This window comes from Malaclemys terrapin, chromosome 2 (genome assembly GCF_027887155.1).
Source record: "Malaclemys terrapin pileata isolate rMalTer1 chromosome 2, rMalTer1.hap1, whole genome shotgun sequence".
Classification (NCBI taxonomy): Eukaryota; Metazoa; Chordata; order Testudines; family Emydidae; genus Malaclemys; species Malaclemys terrapin.
Genome location: NC_071506.1, coordinates 275,260,773 through 275,278,443, shown reverse-complemented (window position 1 = coordinate 275,278,443; position 17,671 = coordinate 275,260,773). Strand labels below are relative to the sequence as shown.

General features: G+C 49.5%; 1 protein-coding gene across 1 annotated transcript in view; it reads left to right on the top strand.

Annotated features, from left to right (window-relative positions):
* The first annotated feature begins 4,140 nt into the window (after window positions 1-4,140).
* VILL (villin like) overlaps window positions 4,141-17,671 on the top strand; it is a 51,119-nt gene continuing 37,588 nt past the window's right edge. The window contains exons 1-2 of the mRNA XM_054016589.1: window positions 4,141-4,325; window positions 17,368-17,449. Of these exons, the coding sequence (XP_053872564.1) occupies window positions 17,381-17,449 (69 nt within the window). The 5' untranslated portion in view covers window positions 4,141-4,325; window positions 17,368-17,380. The remainder of the gene's footprint in view (window positions 4,326-17,367; window positions 17,450-17,671) is intronic.

Below are 17,671 nucleotides of genomic sequence, written 5' to 3'. Positions count from 1 at the left end.
ATGTCCCTCATTGTGTGTTTGGTAAGTGTTTTCTTTGGCAAGCTGAAACTCGGAAAGCACAGTAGGCGAGATCAACGGAAATACCTCACAAACACCCTTAAGCGGAATCTCAACTCGTGCAGCGTGAATCCTGATAACTCTGAAGACTTAGACAAGGACAGACCTGAATGGAAAGTGACTTTCCTTAAAGGTTGTAAACACTTTGAGGAAGACACACACGAAAAACTGGTTTGAAAAAAGAGCCAAGCATCCTGCCAAGTCTTCAATGGGAGCCTGCACATTCCTGTGTGACATCCGTTTGCAATCTTGCTCCTCACAGATCAGACTCTACAACCACAATGGTGGGAATGCTCTAAGGGGAAAAAAAATGGGGGGTACAGGACAAGCTCAGGAGCAGATCCTTCTGCTTTCAGTGAACGCTTTGCACTGGTGCAGAGCACTTCACTCCTTAGCTAAGCACTGACCACTGCGCAGGGCCTGTCTCTGTAGTAAAATGCATCCCCCGCCCCCCACAGGGCACTCCACTCAACTAGGCGTTGTAGCCTCAGTTGTCCAGTTAGATGGTATCAAATACATTGTTGAAAGCTTTGCAAGCCCTCCTGTGCTGTTCAATTAGGGTTACCATATTTTAATTTTAAAAAAGGAGGACACTCCACGGAGCCCCGGCCCCGCCCCAACTCCGCCCGTTCCCCGCCCCGCCCCCGCCCCAACTACACCCCTTCCCCAAAGTCCTCGCCCCAACTCTGCCCCCTCCCCTGAACGCTCCACCCCCTGCTCCTACCCCTCCCCTGCTTCCCGCGAATCAAATGTTCACGGGAAGCTTGAAACAGGGAGGCAGCAGGTAAGCTGGGGCTGGGGCGGGGCGCGGCCCAGTCCGGCCCCTCTGGACGAGCGGCGGCCGGCCGGCCCAGGCCAAGAGGCTCTGGCCCCGGCGTCTCCCGCCTGGCTCGGCTCGGCTCGGGCCCTGGGGCACCAGCCCCCGGCCGAGCACCGCCGGCCCGGCCCTCGGCCGAGCACCGCCGGTCCCGCACTCCCGGCCCCCGGCCGAGCACCTCCGGGGTCCTCCCTCCCTATTTTCCCAGACATGTCCGGCTTTTTGGGATTTCCTCCCGGATGGGGATTTCAGGCCCAAAAAGCCGGACATGTCCCGGAAAATCCGGACGTATGGTAATCCTAGTTCAATACCCCTTCTTTCTTCTCCTCCACATTGACTGGCCCTCAAGGGGAGTCTGATTGCAACAGCAATTGTGTGTGGTGGCCCCAGCTTTGATCTTAGCGGGTTTGCTCTACCCAGGCTTATGCAGGTAACTCCCAGTAACATTTGAAGGCACAGATTCAGGCAGGACCAGTTCCAGTTCCTCCCCCTCCCGGGACTCTGGAATGCAGAGAGTTCTGCTTGGGGGATGGAAAGCCCACAAAGAAGTAAATGCAGCTGAACCTAAGAACTTCTGATAGGGCAACTGGCAACCTTAGCTTCCTCTCAAGGATCTGAGGTCAGCTCAGTCATTTCTGAGGCAACATCCGTGTGATGAGTGAGTGCCTAGTGATTAGAGCAGGAGACTGAGTCAGGAATTCCCAGCCCTCTACCCCTAACTCACTGTGCAACTTCAAGCACGTCTCCTAGGGCTGAATTTTGAAAACTTTGACCGCTGCAGTTTTTGGGGTATTCAACTGTAAACCCCATCGGGGCTGATTTTAGAGGCTCTTGAGTCCCCACTGCTCCCATGTACTTCAGCCGATCTGCAAATCAAGCCTTCAGTTTCTCAAGCTGGACACCCAAATACAAAGACATCCAAAATCAGAGTCAGTTTCTGACAATGTGGCCTGAACCTCTGTGCCTCTGCTCGGGTGGGGCATTTCCTTCCCTCGCCAGGTGCGAGGAGTCACAGGAGTCTTAATATTTGCAAAAGAACTTTGAGTTCCTTGCATGAAAGATGCCACAGGAGGTAAAGTATTAATGATTACCCACTACTAGCACCAGCCCGGCCACATGATACAACTGCAAACAGCTGTGCTGTCGCATGAAGTGAGGCAGCTTCTGTATGATAGTATTATGAGCTGCTCAAGCTATGGGATTACATCAAGGTAACGAGGAGTCTAGGCAATAGAGCATTCAGCCCATAGCCTTGTGGGCACGTTATTCATTTCAAGACAGTTTCATTTTATGCAGTCGTGTTAACCATTAACCGGAACACAATTGCCAGCCAGAGGCAGCTACCTACCAGCATGTCATCCATTCACACAAAAGAACTCCAGGACAGCAGCTGTTTCCAGAGAATCATAGAATATCAGGGTTGGAAGGGACCTCAGGAGGTCATCTAGTCCAACCCCCTGCTCAAAGCAGAACCAATCCCCAACTAAATCATCCCAACCAGGGCTTTGTCAAGCCTGACCTTAAAAACCTCTAAGGAAGGAGATTCCATCACCTCCCTACGAAACCAAGTGTTTCCTAATATCCAACCTAAACCTCCCCCACTGCAACTTTGGAGACGGAACCGGTGACCTCCGGAGCTAAAAGTATGAGTCTCCATCGCTTGAACTAATGAGCCGGCCTCTCTAAAACTCTCAGCCTCAGTAACACACCCACTGACCAATTGCTGACAGGAGCTCTGTACTCCTGAAGATCTGCCCCGTGTGTGCCAAGCAGGGTAACCAGAAACTGGTCTACCTAAAACCAGAGGTCACATTTGAAGATTTGGGCCCAACTGCTCCAGGTCACAGAGCCAGAAATAGAACCCAAATCTACTGCCCTATGAGACAACCGCAAGACCAGGCTTTTCTTCACTGTCCCACTTAAAGATGTGGGGCTACTTTGAGAAACGAATATCCAATGTTCCACTTAAAATAAAGCCTGTGTTATTTTATGTGAAAGTCGACAGGAAGGTTACGCTGTGGCCAAAAATTAGTGTACCGGTGTCTAAAGTTTCATAGATAATGTGCGTTCTAGTGACAACAAAAGGCCTTTCCCACATCCCTGTACGCCACCACCGGTATAACGTAACCATGTTATTAAGGCCCGGCTTGGAGATTTCTACAGGTCTTATTTTGTAAGGGCTGAAGATAGAACCCCCACAACCGAATTGGAGCCATTACAGGATGGAAAATGAGATGTAATAGTCAGACACTTAGGAGCTTTGCATTAATTTGGGGTCAGGTTAGCAAATAAATTCCTGTTTCTATGAAGTTATGTGCTATGGTCTCTGAAACGTGTCAGTCTTTCAAATGACCTTTAAAAATAAACCTCTATGGGCGAGATCCTCAGATGGTCTGGATCGACGTAGTTCCATTGCTGCCATGCCAATACAGACTAGCTGAGGGTCTGGCCCATAGTGGTGGGTGTGGGTTACTCTAAACAGCTAGGAATACTGCAAAGAACACATCAGTGAAAGCGTAACAGGTAGGATGGCTTGACCGTAGGTTTGTTACCGGTCTCTAAGAGCTGTGTGCCCTTAGGGTGCTTATATGGCTCTCATATGGATCTCACAACACTTCGGAGAGGTAGGGCAGTCCTATTTCCATTTTACAAATGGGGGAGTAAGATAGAGAGAGGCTAAGTGGATGCTGCTGCCTTTCATCATATTAAATATTGACCTCCAGCAGCACCTTTGACTTTGCATGGATGAGACCGAGCATGGTTCCTGGACATCGGCGTTTATAATTTAAATTATTCAATGATCCGTCTACAAGTTGCCAGCCAGAGCTTCCTCCCATCAGCTCCAGCAATTCCCTGCTTTTGTGCCAGGGACTGAGGAGAGAAGTTACAGGCTGGTGGGATGTGGCTGGGACATGGGGAAATTGAGTGGGTTGGGGCCTGGCAAGTTATTTTACAGTGGGTCAGCCTTGTTGGATGGTCTGATGCTCTGTCATGTGACCAGGTCATCCAAACATCACTACATTCCACTGCCTCCATAAACCAGTGAAAAGAATCCTGCACCCACTCTATAAAATACCAACAAAACAGCTCTCTAGCAAAGCAGCTTGTAATCATTAATGCCCATTGAATTTGTAACATGGATATTACAGAAAACCAGTGTCTGCTGAGCCCTGACCGTGAGCCCGGAAAATCTTGGGTAGAAGCACGTGGCTTCCTGGGTCTGTCTCTTAGCAAGTCTCATTGAAGGGAATGGGTGTGATCTCTTAGGAGGAGGTTCCCTGTAGTTAAGTACAGTATTAAATTACCGATTTCTGCAGTTTCCCTGCTGACAGAGGTGGCGGAGCAGCAAACAAAAGTGTCTGACACTAGCGTGCCGAAGGGGCGAGAACACAGCTTGTGGGTGTAGCTGGGAAGGCAGAGACTTTGAGGAGACCTCGCACTTTATAGCAAGGTAAGCTCCTTTTTTTTTTTAATCCTCTTCATTTCATTTCTAAATGCCGAAGCTGCTGCATGAGCACTCCAACTGCGTGGCAGAACACAGCCCTGTCAATGTATTATCAGTCGTCTTTAAAACAAAAATGGGGCCAGATCCTCAGCTGATGTTAATCAGGATAGCGCCAGTTACCCAACTGAAGGCTCTGGGCTGAGATTTTCATGCACACACAAACCTTTCGTCTCAGAGTTCTGAGAATCTGGCAAATCTGCCTATCGGCAACTCTGCTCCGAGGAAAAATAGGCTGGTTGTCGCCCCAGACTTGCTTTTACTTTCATGCAACACATAATTGACTCTTATGTTTGACACCCCTCATTTGACTTTCTGCTGAGTGGGAATTTGTTTAAAAGTAGAATTTTTCGTCCCATTGTTACACCAGAGGCCAAACAAAAAAAAAATGATCTGGATGGTCTAGATCAACAGAACACTATTCTCATGGCCTCATCAGTATAGATCTGTTAAAAAGTCTGAATACGAGGCAGTTTGCTGCTTAAAAGCAAGCGAAGGCTGTGCTGTTTGTAATCTGTTTGCACTCTGTTACCTCCCAAGTTCGCCCGGTTCATTTAAGAGGCAAATTACACTAAGGAGAAATTGGTTTGTAATGGAGTTTAGCTTCAGGCTTATTTGCTGGTATTTTTCTTAGGCACGTCTCCTAGGGACATGAAATTTATAATGTGAAGGAGAAACCATGTGAATTGGCGTCTGTGGGAGATTTGCATTCCTTAAGGAATATACTGGCGAAAGATGCAAACAAACCCTACGGTAACTGGAGCAAACTTGCGCTATTGGGAGTGGAGCTACACAGTGATGAAGCTCTCTGCACTCGGTACACAGAATAGCTAGAGGTGGCTCAGACCTTGCAAAGGATGTGGCAGTAGATCGCGGCTAGGAGGAGCAGTCTCCTTCCTAGCATTCACTTGGGGTTTTTACAAGGCCTTTCCAGTTGGGATCCACTGCACGGTGGATGCTTCTTGCTTTCAAAGAACATGGGCGGTGCCGGAGAGCCCAATCCAGACCAAGAAACCATTGCCTGTATTTCCATGCCTTGCTGCTGGCACTCGGCAAAGGCAGGTGAGCCTGTTTTGACTTTGCACAAACAAGCTGCCTTCCTCCCCCTCTTCCCCCCCCTCCCGCCAGCAGTGATGCAGGTCTCATGACATTATTTGCTAAGAAGGACTTTGTGGCAACTGTTGCCAAGGCTTCCCAAATGGGAATGGTGGCCTCCTGCCATGCTTTGAGGCAGAGCCACCGGGTTTGCTTTGAGGCAGAGCCACCGGGTTTGCTTTGAGGCAGGCACCTGAGGAGAGAAGAAGGCAGTGTTCCAGGCAGGAGGGGAGCAGTGGTAAAAAGAAGGTTGCGTGGCTATTGCCCATGTGATATCTGTGCTGTGGAGAGAGGGTGTCTGTCTCCAGACCTGCCAGTGCAGCACTTTTCACTCCATGGATCCGGAGAACTGGTCACCTAAACATCCATCTGTGCTGCGCCCTTAACCACATTGGGTGGCCTGGTTCAAATGCAGCTGGTTCCTGATGGGGGCTGTGTCTTGTATGGTGGGGGCCTAGCCAGTGTTGCCGGCCCAGCTCCCATTGGGTGCAATGGAGCTGAATTGTGTCCGTGTTCAAGCCATAATTCCGAAGCTTCCTGTCCAATGAAGTGGACAGTCCTAAATTTTACCACAGTTCAGGGACACGATTAAGGTCTTATCTGCTACCAAAGCGGGAGCGCCATGCTTTCACCAAGTCTAGGGAGCATCCAGGTCATAAACTGCCATATTGGGTGTTACAATAAATAGGTTCCCATAGTGGGGTGCTATTGTGTAATCACGTACAGGAACTTAGGGTTTGTCTACTTGGGGATATTCAGAAAAATTAATCCAAAGTAACTAAAGGTGTGAATTTAAGGTGTGGATTGGTTAATCTGCATTAAACCCCCATGTGGACATTCTTATTCAGAATTAATAAATTTTTAGCTTAATTCACTTTGGAAGCTAAACCAAATTAGCCTGAATAAGAATGTCCACATGGCGGTTTAATGCAGTTTAACCAATCCACTTTAAATTCACATCTTTAGTGTATTTGGATTCATTTTTCTGAGTGTTCCTGTGTAGACAAGCCCTTGGAGAACTCTACTTTCAGGTAGTGCTTGATGAGACAGAACATTACATGTGGAGGAAGGAACGAAGCCAGAAGGTTGCAAGTGGCTTGGCTCTTTTTCTTTATGCTGCAAACACAATAGCAGGGGACCTGTAATTGTCGTGTAGATTTGGTCCTACTGCTCCATTACATTTTGCAGCCCTCTAAAATCTGACTTCTCAATATCCATTAATTTTCCCAGCAGAACTTGCAGTGTTCATCTCCTCACAGAGCGTTCCCCCAATTGCATCATAGCCAGCTTCCTAATAGATTCTCTACTGGCTCTCACTGCCACCTCGCCCCAGCAAACTCCTCCCTCTCAGGAAGGTAACGCTCACTCCCAGGTTATGGGAATTAGCGCATCAAGAGACGAGCACAGTGTATCCCTCACGCGTCAGTGTTTGCAGTGATCTTCTTAGTGCTCTGGATTGTCATTAGAGATGAAGCCCAAACTGGAACATTGAATCCGGCTTTCAGGGACATTCAGATCCATATTGGGATCCAAACTTCATGGCTTGGTCCCAATTCTAGTTAGAGAGCGTCTCTTATCCCAGGGTTTCACATCCCCTTCTCGACCCGACTACCCACTCAAGTACAGCCACTCACATACACACTCTTCCATCACCCTCAATCACAGAGGAATCCATACCTGACACTCTCACCCAAAAACACATCTCCCCCTATCCCGTGGGTTCCCATAACCCCTCCGAGCAGATGGGGCTAATGGCAAATGGGAGACGCAAACCAGTGATTTTCACGGCTCACAGGCACGTCTTGTTTCCAGCACACAACAATGTGATTGCTTCCCTGGCCCGTACGGGACTATTCAGGCCAAGTGCCTTCAAAACAACTTCCCTTCCTGGGATTTTTTGCCCTTCTTTCTCCTAAGGCCACGCTCACTCTCGTTCTCCTGGCTCAGCACTTTGTCTGTAATAACAAGCTTCTCTGCTGCTCTCTGCCCACCTCAAAGAGATTTGATATATAGGGGATGCTAAATTGTATGCTTGAGTGCCATCCGTCCTGGGTCTTTACTGTGGAATGTTTTGTTTAGAGCTTCAACCCCCCCGCCCCCCAACCTAAAAATGCTCCTCTGGCATGTCATGAGCACGAAGTCTAGGCTTCTGGCTCTTCTGTGTTCAAAACCGCTCTTACGAAAGCAGCCAGACATAATACAAGACATGCCTCCCTAGAAGCTGGATTCTATGGAGCTATGTTAGTTAGACATTAGATATTTATAGCTACCTCCCAGTAGGGAATGTGTGTTGTAAAGGTTTCATCAGCAGTTAAATAAGATGCGTACAGGTAGGGTGAGCAGATAGCAACTATGAGAAAATGGGACAGGGAGTGGGGGCTAATAGGTGCATAAATAAGAAAAAGTCCCAAAAAACGGAACTGTCCCTTTAAAAATGGGACCTCTGGTCACCCTACGTACAGGCATATAGCTATAGCTGTGAGTGTATCTATCCTATTTTAACCATGGGTGCACGCACACGCATCAACATTAAAATTCAGTCTTTGCCAGGCAATGTGTGCTACACGGTGTGTAGTACTATGCAGGAGCTGTTGGTGGAGGCTGACTTTTTCCATCGTGAATCTTCATTTCCTCTCCTAAATTCTTATATTGTGCTGCGGACTTCAGGGGAACAGCTGCCATGTTCAGCCCCAGAGGTGGCTGCATTCCAGTGGGCGGTGAAATAATACTGGTGTGTGGGGCTAATCCTGTCCTCCTGGACCAGACGCTCCTTCTCTGCATCGCCCAGTGTTGCGGTCCTGCCGATGCACAGGCAGGAGCCGTTTGGGCAGAGTCGTGTGTTTGGACAGGATACTGGGTCTGCTTGGCCTGCAAGGTACAGGGCGAAACAAAATGCCCCCTTGCTGTCATTGGGCCCAAACTGGTCATTGCCTGTAAAGCTGCGCTGGTGGCAGGCTGTTTCAGACACCTCATCCTTTATGGGCTAGACTGGGTCACTAGGCTGAGCCCAGGTTAAGGGACAATGTATAAATTGCTCCCCACCGCGAACGAGAACAACGTGACTGGAGCTCCTAGGTGCAGCTGCCTCAGGGAGGACCCATTCCTTCCCTGCTGCCTTCGCTCTGGGTGGAGCATCACTGACTCCATCCCTCTGTGAGGGTTAATTTATTCCACCCCCCTTGTGCTCATTCAACTTCACTGGTTAGTACCGGAGGAGGGGAGGGGCCGTGGCCAGGCCTTCTGCACCCACTTCTTGCCTCGTGCAAGCCATGCCATTGAATCAGCAAAGGGTGTTGCTGTCACCCCAGCTCGGCACCTATGACCATAACAACTCAGCTGCTGTAACGGAGGCGAGTGGCGCGCTCTGCACTGGTGGACCAGGCTCCAGGAGAGCAGAGACGCAGGTGTAACGACTGTCCCCACCTGTTGCATGCAGGAGTCCCAGAGCTAAGGGCAGGAGACTCTGTGCTTTGAGCTAAAGGATTAAATCCATGCACTGAGAGCCGTAGCAAACTCATGTCCTCTGTGGATATGGCACGGAGGGGTGCAATATATGTACCACATGCTGCCGATGGCTTACAGAGAGCTCCCAGTTAGTAATAGGATATATGCATTGGTGAGGGGTGACACCGTTGCCAGCAGCTCTCTGGATGTTCCCTACATCATGGTCAGAGACCACAGGATAAACGTGTACCACACGGCTGGCACTAACTGTGCCTCTGCAGGGTGCTGGTAATATTTTCTCAAGGGAAGATCACCTTGAAGTCTGGCTCTGTTTTGGGGAACTCAGTGCTTAGATCCCTCCCCATGCTGCATGAAAGCGACTGGAAGGAGCGGAAGTTGGATCGGGTTGGTCGGCGGCTGCTTATCTTTCACCATTCGTGCTTCTACTTGCGTTCTGTGTGTGACCACGCTGCGTCCAAGGGTATGGTAACCAGACAAAGGGCGAGCTTACCTCCGCAGCGACGGCCGTGCACCTGAGTCCTGACTAATACTGCGACTCCCGGCCGGAGACGGACCCCCTGTCACGAGCCGGGTGGAAATTTCAACACAAGTGTCCCAGCTCGTTTCACCTGTGACCTCAGCCATGCACCAGCTCTTCAGCGAGAAAAGGGGCAGCCCTACAGAACTGCCTGCCCTCGCCTCTGGAATGTCTGGTTAACTCATTCCGAGCTAAGTTCGAGAGGTGGAATAAACATTAATCTCTCTGTTTGCCATTTGAAAGCTAACAGCATGGGCCCAGTCCTTGCAGCCCGCTGTGTGAAATCAAGGGAGCAGACTTGAGGATGGTCGTTATTCACGGGGGTACGATAACTACCTAGGTCGATATTTAGGCACCCAGAGGAACCGAGCAATCCGGCGCTGCGACTGCTCGGTATCTCTAACAATCAGGCCACCCATTTAGGTGCTTTCTGTCTAGACACCCACAGCTAAAAGCTGGGTGCCGAAATTGGGCCCCCACCTCGAGGAGCCCCAAATTAAAAGCCACTTTTGAAAATCGGGCCTCGAATGGTTTAGAAGGGGGAACCCCAGAGCGGAGATCTGTGTGGTACAAAATGGCATTTCATTTTAATGCAGAACCCCAGCGGCATAAAAGAAATGAAGTTAAATCTTATACAGCCTGCAAAGAGCTTGGCTGTTGCCTATTTGTTACTTGGCTCATTTCCTTTTGAAGACACCTTGTAGGACGTTATGCTCGGGTAACTCAAAATCCTTTTCCCAGCCTTGCTTCTAGTGGGAATATGTCACCTGCTCTCTTTTAACAGCCTGATCTTTAGCGGGGCCACTGCACGCAGCTCCAGGGGAAGGCAATGAGATTGGCAGGGGCTGAAAAATCAGGCCCTCTATTTTGACTGTGACCGTGATGCCTTGTTTTAGAGGGACTAGGCTCTGTGGCCAGATGCCAAATGCTTTGTCTAGATTCCGTGTGCTTGAGATTCTGAAGGAGGCTCAGTATATTCACGGTGAGCAGGAAGCACTTGCTCTCTTCCTCCCTCCCACCCACTGCACTCCCTAATGGCTCAGCCCTGGGTGACAATAACCTTTGTCCGTTCGGCTCAGTAACCATATATACAAATACATCTCACCAAGGTGGTCGAGGGATACAGTCTTTTCCTCTAGGCTGCGCGCGCTGCGGCTCTGCTAAGACCCTGCTGGAAATGATTCTAACCAGAACGGCTTCCAAGGAAGTGGAGTTAAAAAGAATCCAGTCGTGTTCCTTGCTGCATAACTCGGGTGACTTTTCCAGTCTGTAATGTGCCATGTAGTTCTGCCTCCAGATTCAGTCAGGGTACTTAGGCAGAAACCGGTTCATTACAGCAGAGTAGGGGGAGGGATAGCTCAGTGGTTTGAGCATTGGCCTGCTAAACCCAGGGTTATAAGCTCAATCCTTGAGGGGGGCCACTTAGGGATCTGGAGCAAAATCAGTATTTGGTCCTGCTAGTGAAGGCAGGGGCTGGATACAATGACCTTTCGGGGTCCCTTCCAGTTCTATGAGATAGGTATAGCTCCATATATTATAAGGAATCGAGAAAAGGAAAAATGTGTTCATGATAAATTGGCAGCTTTATTCATCTCCGTGTTTGCTGCTCCCCTGGGACTGATCTGTATCCTGTTACTGAATCAATAATCTCTTCATTAGAAGCCCGCAAAGGGGCAGCTACCCTACCCTTATTAGAGGTTAAGTCTATCTTCATCTCTCTGTGCATTTGAAAACAATGCACCCAGCAAAAGGCCTGGAGAGTCCTCACACCAGTGCAAATGTTGACACAGAGTTTGCACAAGGCAGATTCTTAAACGTGTTCTTGCCAGTGGCTCTCGGGCCTAGAGAAAAATGTGTCCCTGTTCTGAACACACCCCAGCTTCGTCTGCTGCTTCTGTCTGCTTTGACATCAGGAGAGCCCATGTCACCGCCTGCAGGAGAGCCTAGGATGCCCTGGAAGCATGGGTGGCCATGGGGAGGAACCCCCGACCAAGGAGAGTGTGGGCTCTCTGCCTCCTTCCCTAGGGTGCAGGGAGGAAGAGAGGATCAGCTGCTTCTCTCCTTGTCGCTAGTGCTCTCATCCCACCTGTGCTCCACCATGGGCTCTACCTCGCTGGCTTCAGGACGTGCTGATGCTTACTGGTATGGTGTCTCCACACAATGTCACTGCTTGCCAGAGCTGGGCAAACTCGTTACTTGACACCTGGAGCCCCTTTGTCTGCTCATGACTAGACTAGATCAGACTGTTAATCATTGGTTCATTCTTTGAAACTACTGAACACTGGCTGCCAACATCTCTGAGCCTGTAGACTGGCTCCATCACAGGCTATTGGCCAGGGCTATTGCTACAAGTATTCACAACCCATTATTGGTGCAATGGGGGGGGGGGGTCACCCAAGTCCTGTGGTATGGTTCCTGCTTTCTGACAGGATGGCGCCCAACCTCCTCCAGATTCTTGGGATGGCCGCATTAGCATGCCTAGTGTCAATCTGTATGAACATTTCCAACTTTGACCTTTCCCCTCAAACATTCTTATGTACAAAGACGTCCTTATAGGAGTGTTTTTGGGAAGCCAGTAAAATGCGTCGCAAATACCATCATCCGTAGTTTTCATTCAAACAAATGCTATACTGGCAAATACTGCAAAGCACCCCTTCTCTCCTCTCCCCCCACCCCCCAAAACACGTCTATTTGTCCAGCTTTAATCTTCACATTGCACTGTGGTTTGGGAGTATGTTGAGGTTCAATGTGCTTTGGTGTGAGTATTTGCATTGCCTGTGGGAGAAGATATAAGGTCCCCAAAAGGTGTCTATTATATAGGTACCCTCTGTTTTCCCACCCCGGTCAACCATCCTCCATTTTGTGTATCTGCTGCTTTTTGAAGGGCTCAGGCAAAAAAAAAATAGCCTCGGGGAAGAATGGTTGTTCAAGTCAGGAGTCGACATTGACCAAAGCAGACAAACCCGTTGTTGGCCCTTTGTGCTGAACATTTCCATTTGGACTGCAGGCTGCTTTGTCTCCTTCTGGGACATGCAAAAAGCCAGATGAGGCGCAAAGAAGGTGGTTTGAGGGCGGGTGGTGCTTCTGGACAGCAGTGTGCTCGCGGGCTGGGGCTGGTTCACTAGACATCAGCACAGGTGTGTTCTGATTTCAATAGGAGTGCTCAGGTGCATAATGTATATAGGTGTTTGTAGGATAGGCCCAACCAGCATAGACAGGGCATAAGCAGTTGAACAGCCGAATACTAGAATATCCAACACCAACTCAAATATTACCTATAATCCCGGCTTTCAAATTGGCACAGCCTGTCCGAAAGCACACCCCCGTCATAGTTTCCTAAGGCTTTTTACAGCACATGAGTCATTTCGTTTGGGGCTTTTATTGTCAGAGTGCTGTTGGAATCCAGAAAAGCCAAGTAGCCGTCAATTCAGACTGTTCTTCTGGCGTTTGACATGAAGCCTGGATACCTTTCTGGGTTTTTCATTCCCCCAACTTTCCATGAACCTGGAGAATGTGCCAGGATTTGAGACTGAATCTATATTTTTACCAAGTAATATGCATCCCAAAATGAAAAAGTGACTGCGTGTAGGTCCATTGAACTGTTATTTATTAACCATTCTTGGGAGTGACCCTGACACGTTAGTAATCTGCTCCTTCCTGGAGTAAAATTGCACACCCACACAATGGAGGCACTGAATTTGACACACACAGCAAGGAGTACCGCTGCGGTTCTGGTGTTGCATGATGGGAGTGTACTCTACTGAGATGTGTGCATTACAGGTCCCCCTCGGTGCTGATCGGCAGAGGATACCAGTTTTTACAGCCCACAGCTAAGGAGTTTGGGCTGTTTAACTCAAGCTGTAGCCGCTCAGACTTTTAGTTCTGGAGGTCGCCCATGCAATCCCCCGTGTGTTGGCCAACATGGCGGTGGCCAGGGGAGCATTAAGGTTTCCAGGGTCTGCGGCCTCACCCCCAGAAGTGTTCTGCAATTTTCTGTTGAATTCACTTATTCTCCACAATCTGCAGGGGTTGTTGGTATGTAGGTGGGGTGGTGAGTGCCGCTCATTATGCCAAATGGCAGTGGAACAACGAGGCTAAAACAGGATTTTTGGCCAAGTGGCTGAAGCTTTCGGTGGTCGGAGCAGGGGGAGGCCTGCTCTTCTCTGCTTCTGCCTTTTATGGCCGGTCCCTCAATGCTTGCACGATCCCTGTGCCTCTTAGAAGAGCTGGGGTTGACCAAGGACAGCTGCTATTGGCTGGTGGGTGTCCCGGCGCTGCTCAGGGGGGAGTGGCTCAACTTCCCAGCCCCTGCCTTGCAATCTGGAGCTGGTTGTGGTGGCCATCCCCTCTTCTCCATACAGTCCATTTCCTCAACTTGTATCGCGTGTGTCCTGCCATTGCTACTGTCACTGTGGCATTTATGGGACACGTGTTCACACAAACCACCCATCTGTGCGGATTGTAGATGCGTGTGAGGAAGCTGTCACAGCTGCGCCTGGATCCCTCCTCCATGGTCCATGCCAGGAGTGTCCAGTCTGGTCAGAGCCTCCAGCCGTCACCTGTCTCTGGGCAAGGACCCAGGTCCCACTCCACTCTGCTGGGGGGTTTTAAGGCTGCACAGCCCCTACCATACATTGTGGTGTCCCCAGCAAGCCAGTCTGCCTCGTAACCAGTCCCTGTGCATTGCTTTCTCTCCAAGGGCTATGAACGGTGTGCTGGCCATTCCCAGTTACCCTGCAGGTCTTTCTCAGCAAAGCGTATTTCGTCAGGGTAAAACAGCATATGGAGAAAACATAGAGCACGAAAAGGGTTGACATGCTCACTCCACAGACCAGAAATTGCCCACGCTCCACAGCAGGAGTGTGGTAGGCCAGCATCCCTTTCCTCCAGGCTGGGGGGGGCTTTCCTTGGACAGAAGGTCCTGTCTCTTTGCTGAATGAAAAGGCAGCCCCTGAGTCTCCCCACACTCAGCCTTTCTATGCCCCCAAAAGCCCTTTCTGCATTTCTTAGGCTGCAAAACTCATGCAAATCACCCAGGGGTTGGAACGGCTCAGGAGCTGTTTACAATCTCAGGGGTCATCACCCCCTACTGTTTTTCGTTGCTAGGAGCTGTGTTAATCCTCCCCCCTCCCCCCCCCCATACAATCAGGTCCGGCCGATCGCGGCTCCCACTGGCCGCGGTTCACTGCTGCAGGCCAATGGGAGCTGCTGGAAGCGGCGCGTGCCACGGTTTGCTGCTCCAGGCCAATGGGAGCTGCTGGAAGTGGTGCAGGCCGAGGGACGTACTGGCCGCCACTTCCAGCAGCTCCCATTGGCCTGGAGCAGCGAACCACGGCCATTGGGAGCCGCGATCGGACAGACCTGCAGACGCGGCAGGTAAACAAACCAGCCCGGCCCGCCAGGGGCTTTCCCTGCACAAGCAGCGTCCCAAGTTTGGGAAACACTAGTCTAGAGCTTTATAAATGTTTCCACACTTCCTGCTTGTGGCATAGCCAAGACACGAGCAACTGGCTTTTGTGTCTGGACAGGGGGTTGAGTTAATGGGAACGCTCGCTACAACTCACGTTAAATTGCTAGTGAAGACAAGCCCCAGGACAGAAGGTTGTTTTCATGGTATTTCAAGCCTGGCAACTAGCAGAAATATACTTGAAATCTCATGAAAACAGCTGACCTCAGTCAGATTGCTATCTCATCACAGTTTCTAGACCAGGGGGTTGTGTCTGCTCTGGTCTTAATAGGGGCGGGGAGCCGGGAATCATAGAGGGGCTCAGTTTAGGAAGGGAGGTTCTTGGTGTGGTAAAGGTTAAGAATCCCTGTTTTAAACCAGAGATTTGGATTATAGTTTTTAATAAGCATCTGAGCTTTTGGATGCTAGTTCAAGCTGATTATCCGAGCTCAACTGACGCCTGACATCTTTTGAGCAAACTCTTTTACTAAAGAGAAGGGAATATTGTCCAAACACCTGAGTTCTGCTGTGAGCTCTGTGGCCTCTGATGGAAAACATTTGATGCTCTGCCAAATTCAGATCCAACAACAATATTCTGTGCTCTGATATATAATACATGCAGTTTAACAAAAGACCAGGAAACACCCAAGAGGCAGAACTGGCTGGCTGTAGTCAAGGCAGGCCTTTCATTCGGCAGGAAGGTAGGCAGAGAATAAAACGCAATCAAGGTATTTTTTTTTAAACTAATATAATAGTTAACTGTGTTGTAAGCAAACACAATTTGGGAGTCGGAGACTGATACCATCACAGTGCTTTCGCATATGAATGAAAAGAGAGAGTCAGTGAGCCACATTGTAGCCTGAGTTACTCCTGTTCAACTCCAGTAACTTAATAGAGGGGAGAATTTGTCCCAAAAGATTGTAAAGACAGTAATGAACTGGCTGGTGCATGTGCATTCTACTGCCATCTGCTGGAGAGACTGAGAACTGGTCACCTGCGTGTCATAGATCTTATACTGATACCACACAGTTTGCTTTAACTCAAGTGGTAGTAGCCTGTGCTTACAGAGCAGGAAGATCTACATTCTCTGCCTCCTGCTGCCAGGATGTTCTGAACAACAATGGTGATGACAATAAAGCTCCCAGGTGTCTGGGTTTGTTACAATCTACCAGTTCAGGTATTACTTGAAATAAATGGGGGGTTAGCCCCAGTACCCTGGCTAAATTGCATTCTAACTTCCCCCTGCAGTGTCTACTGGCTCTTGTATCCCTGTTGGCTTCCTGCTTAAGCTGTTCTGTAGTGTTGTGAGTGGTTGATTAGCTGTTGGGTCAGACCCCAGAGGTGGCTGCATGTCACTGATGGATTAAGTGAATCATCTGTCTATACCGGGGTAGGCAACCTGCGGCACACGTGCCAAAGGTGGCATGTGAGCTGATTTTCAGTGGCACTCACACTGCCTGGTCCTGGCCACTGGTCCGGGGGACTCTGCATTTTAATTTAATTCTAAATGAAGCTTCTTAAACATTTTAAAAACCTTATTTACTTTACATACAACAATAGTTTAGTTCTAGATTATAGACTTATAGAAAGAGACCTTCTAAAACTGTTCAAATGTATGACTGGCACCAGAACCTTAAATTAGAGTGAATAAATGAAGACTCGGCACACCGCTTCCGAAAGGTTGCCGACCCCTGGTCTGTACACTGGGGAGCCTCTGGAATTAAAGAGGTTTGATACATGGACAAAATCATAAGAGTGCAAGACTTGGAGCTATCTTTTGTCCTAAAGAGAACCAAAGCCCCCATTGGTATTTATCCCCCTTTGGATCTGTGCCTCACCAACCTACCGTCCAAGCTTTGGGCCAGATCCTTACCAGATGTAAATTGGTGTAGCGCCATTGGATTCTATAGCGCTGTGGCGAGTTACACCCATTGACGATCAGGTCCCATAGCTTTGAAAGTTACCCTGTCTGTCGCCTGGGAATTGCCTGTTTGTTTTACTCACATAAAAGAAGGTTGAGTTAGTGCAGAATGGGTGTGAGGGGGATTCCTGGGTTTTGCACACAGCAGAAGCTCCCATCTGCCCCACCGTACAATACGTGCTAAGAAGCATAACGGGCCAACATTCTGCTCCAAACTCCTCGTTGTGCTTTTGTGGGTACGATCCCCGGCTCATGACGTGCTTGGCATCTTGTTTGACCCTTTGGCCCTGTTCAGTGTGTGTAACATGGGGCCAAATCAGAGTGTGGGGCAGCATTTTATCTATCCTCATTTGAAATGATGCCACAAGGTGCAAGGTCGTGGGGAATCAGAGCCATGGTCTGTTGTTCGAATGGCTAAAGCCAGCAAAAGTCTGCAGTGAATTTTGTTCTTATGGGTGAATCCACGTTCTAGGAGCCTCGCTGCCACTTGGCTTGGAGTTTTACCAAACTGGATAGTTATTGTACACTTCGTCTTTCTCCCCTTCAGTTCAACCAGCAGAATGACGGAGACTGACACGGGCCTCCCCACTATCGAGAGAAAGCCGGGGCTGCAGATATGGACCATAGAGGTACGGTGAGAGGAGCGCATCCTTCGCAGACTGGGGGGGGGAGGGTCTGGGGGCGTTTTACAAGGAAGAGATGCTGTGAAGATTGCTTAGGTGAGAGAGGAAAGATGGTCTTGTAGTTAAAGACGAAGGAAGACTAGGACTCAGGAGACCCAAATTCTATTCCCAGCTTTATCCCACGCTGTGTGTAACGTTCAGCGACTCGTGCGACGGCTCTTGGCCTCA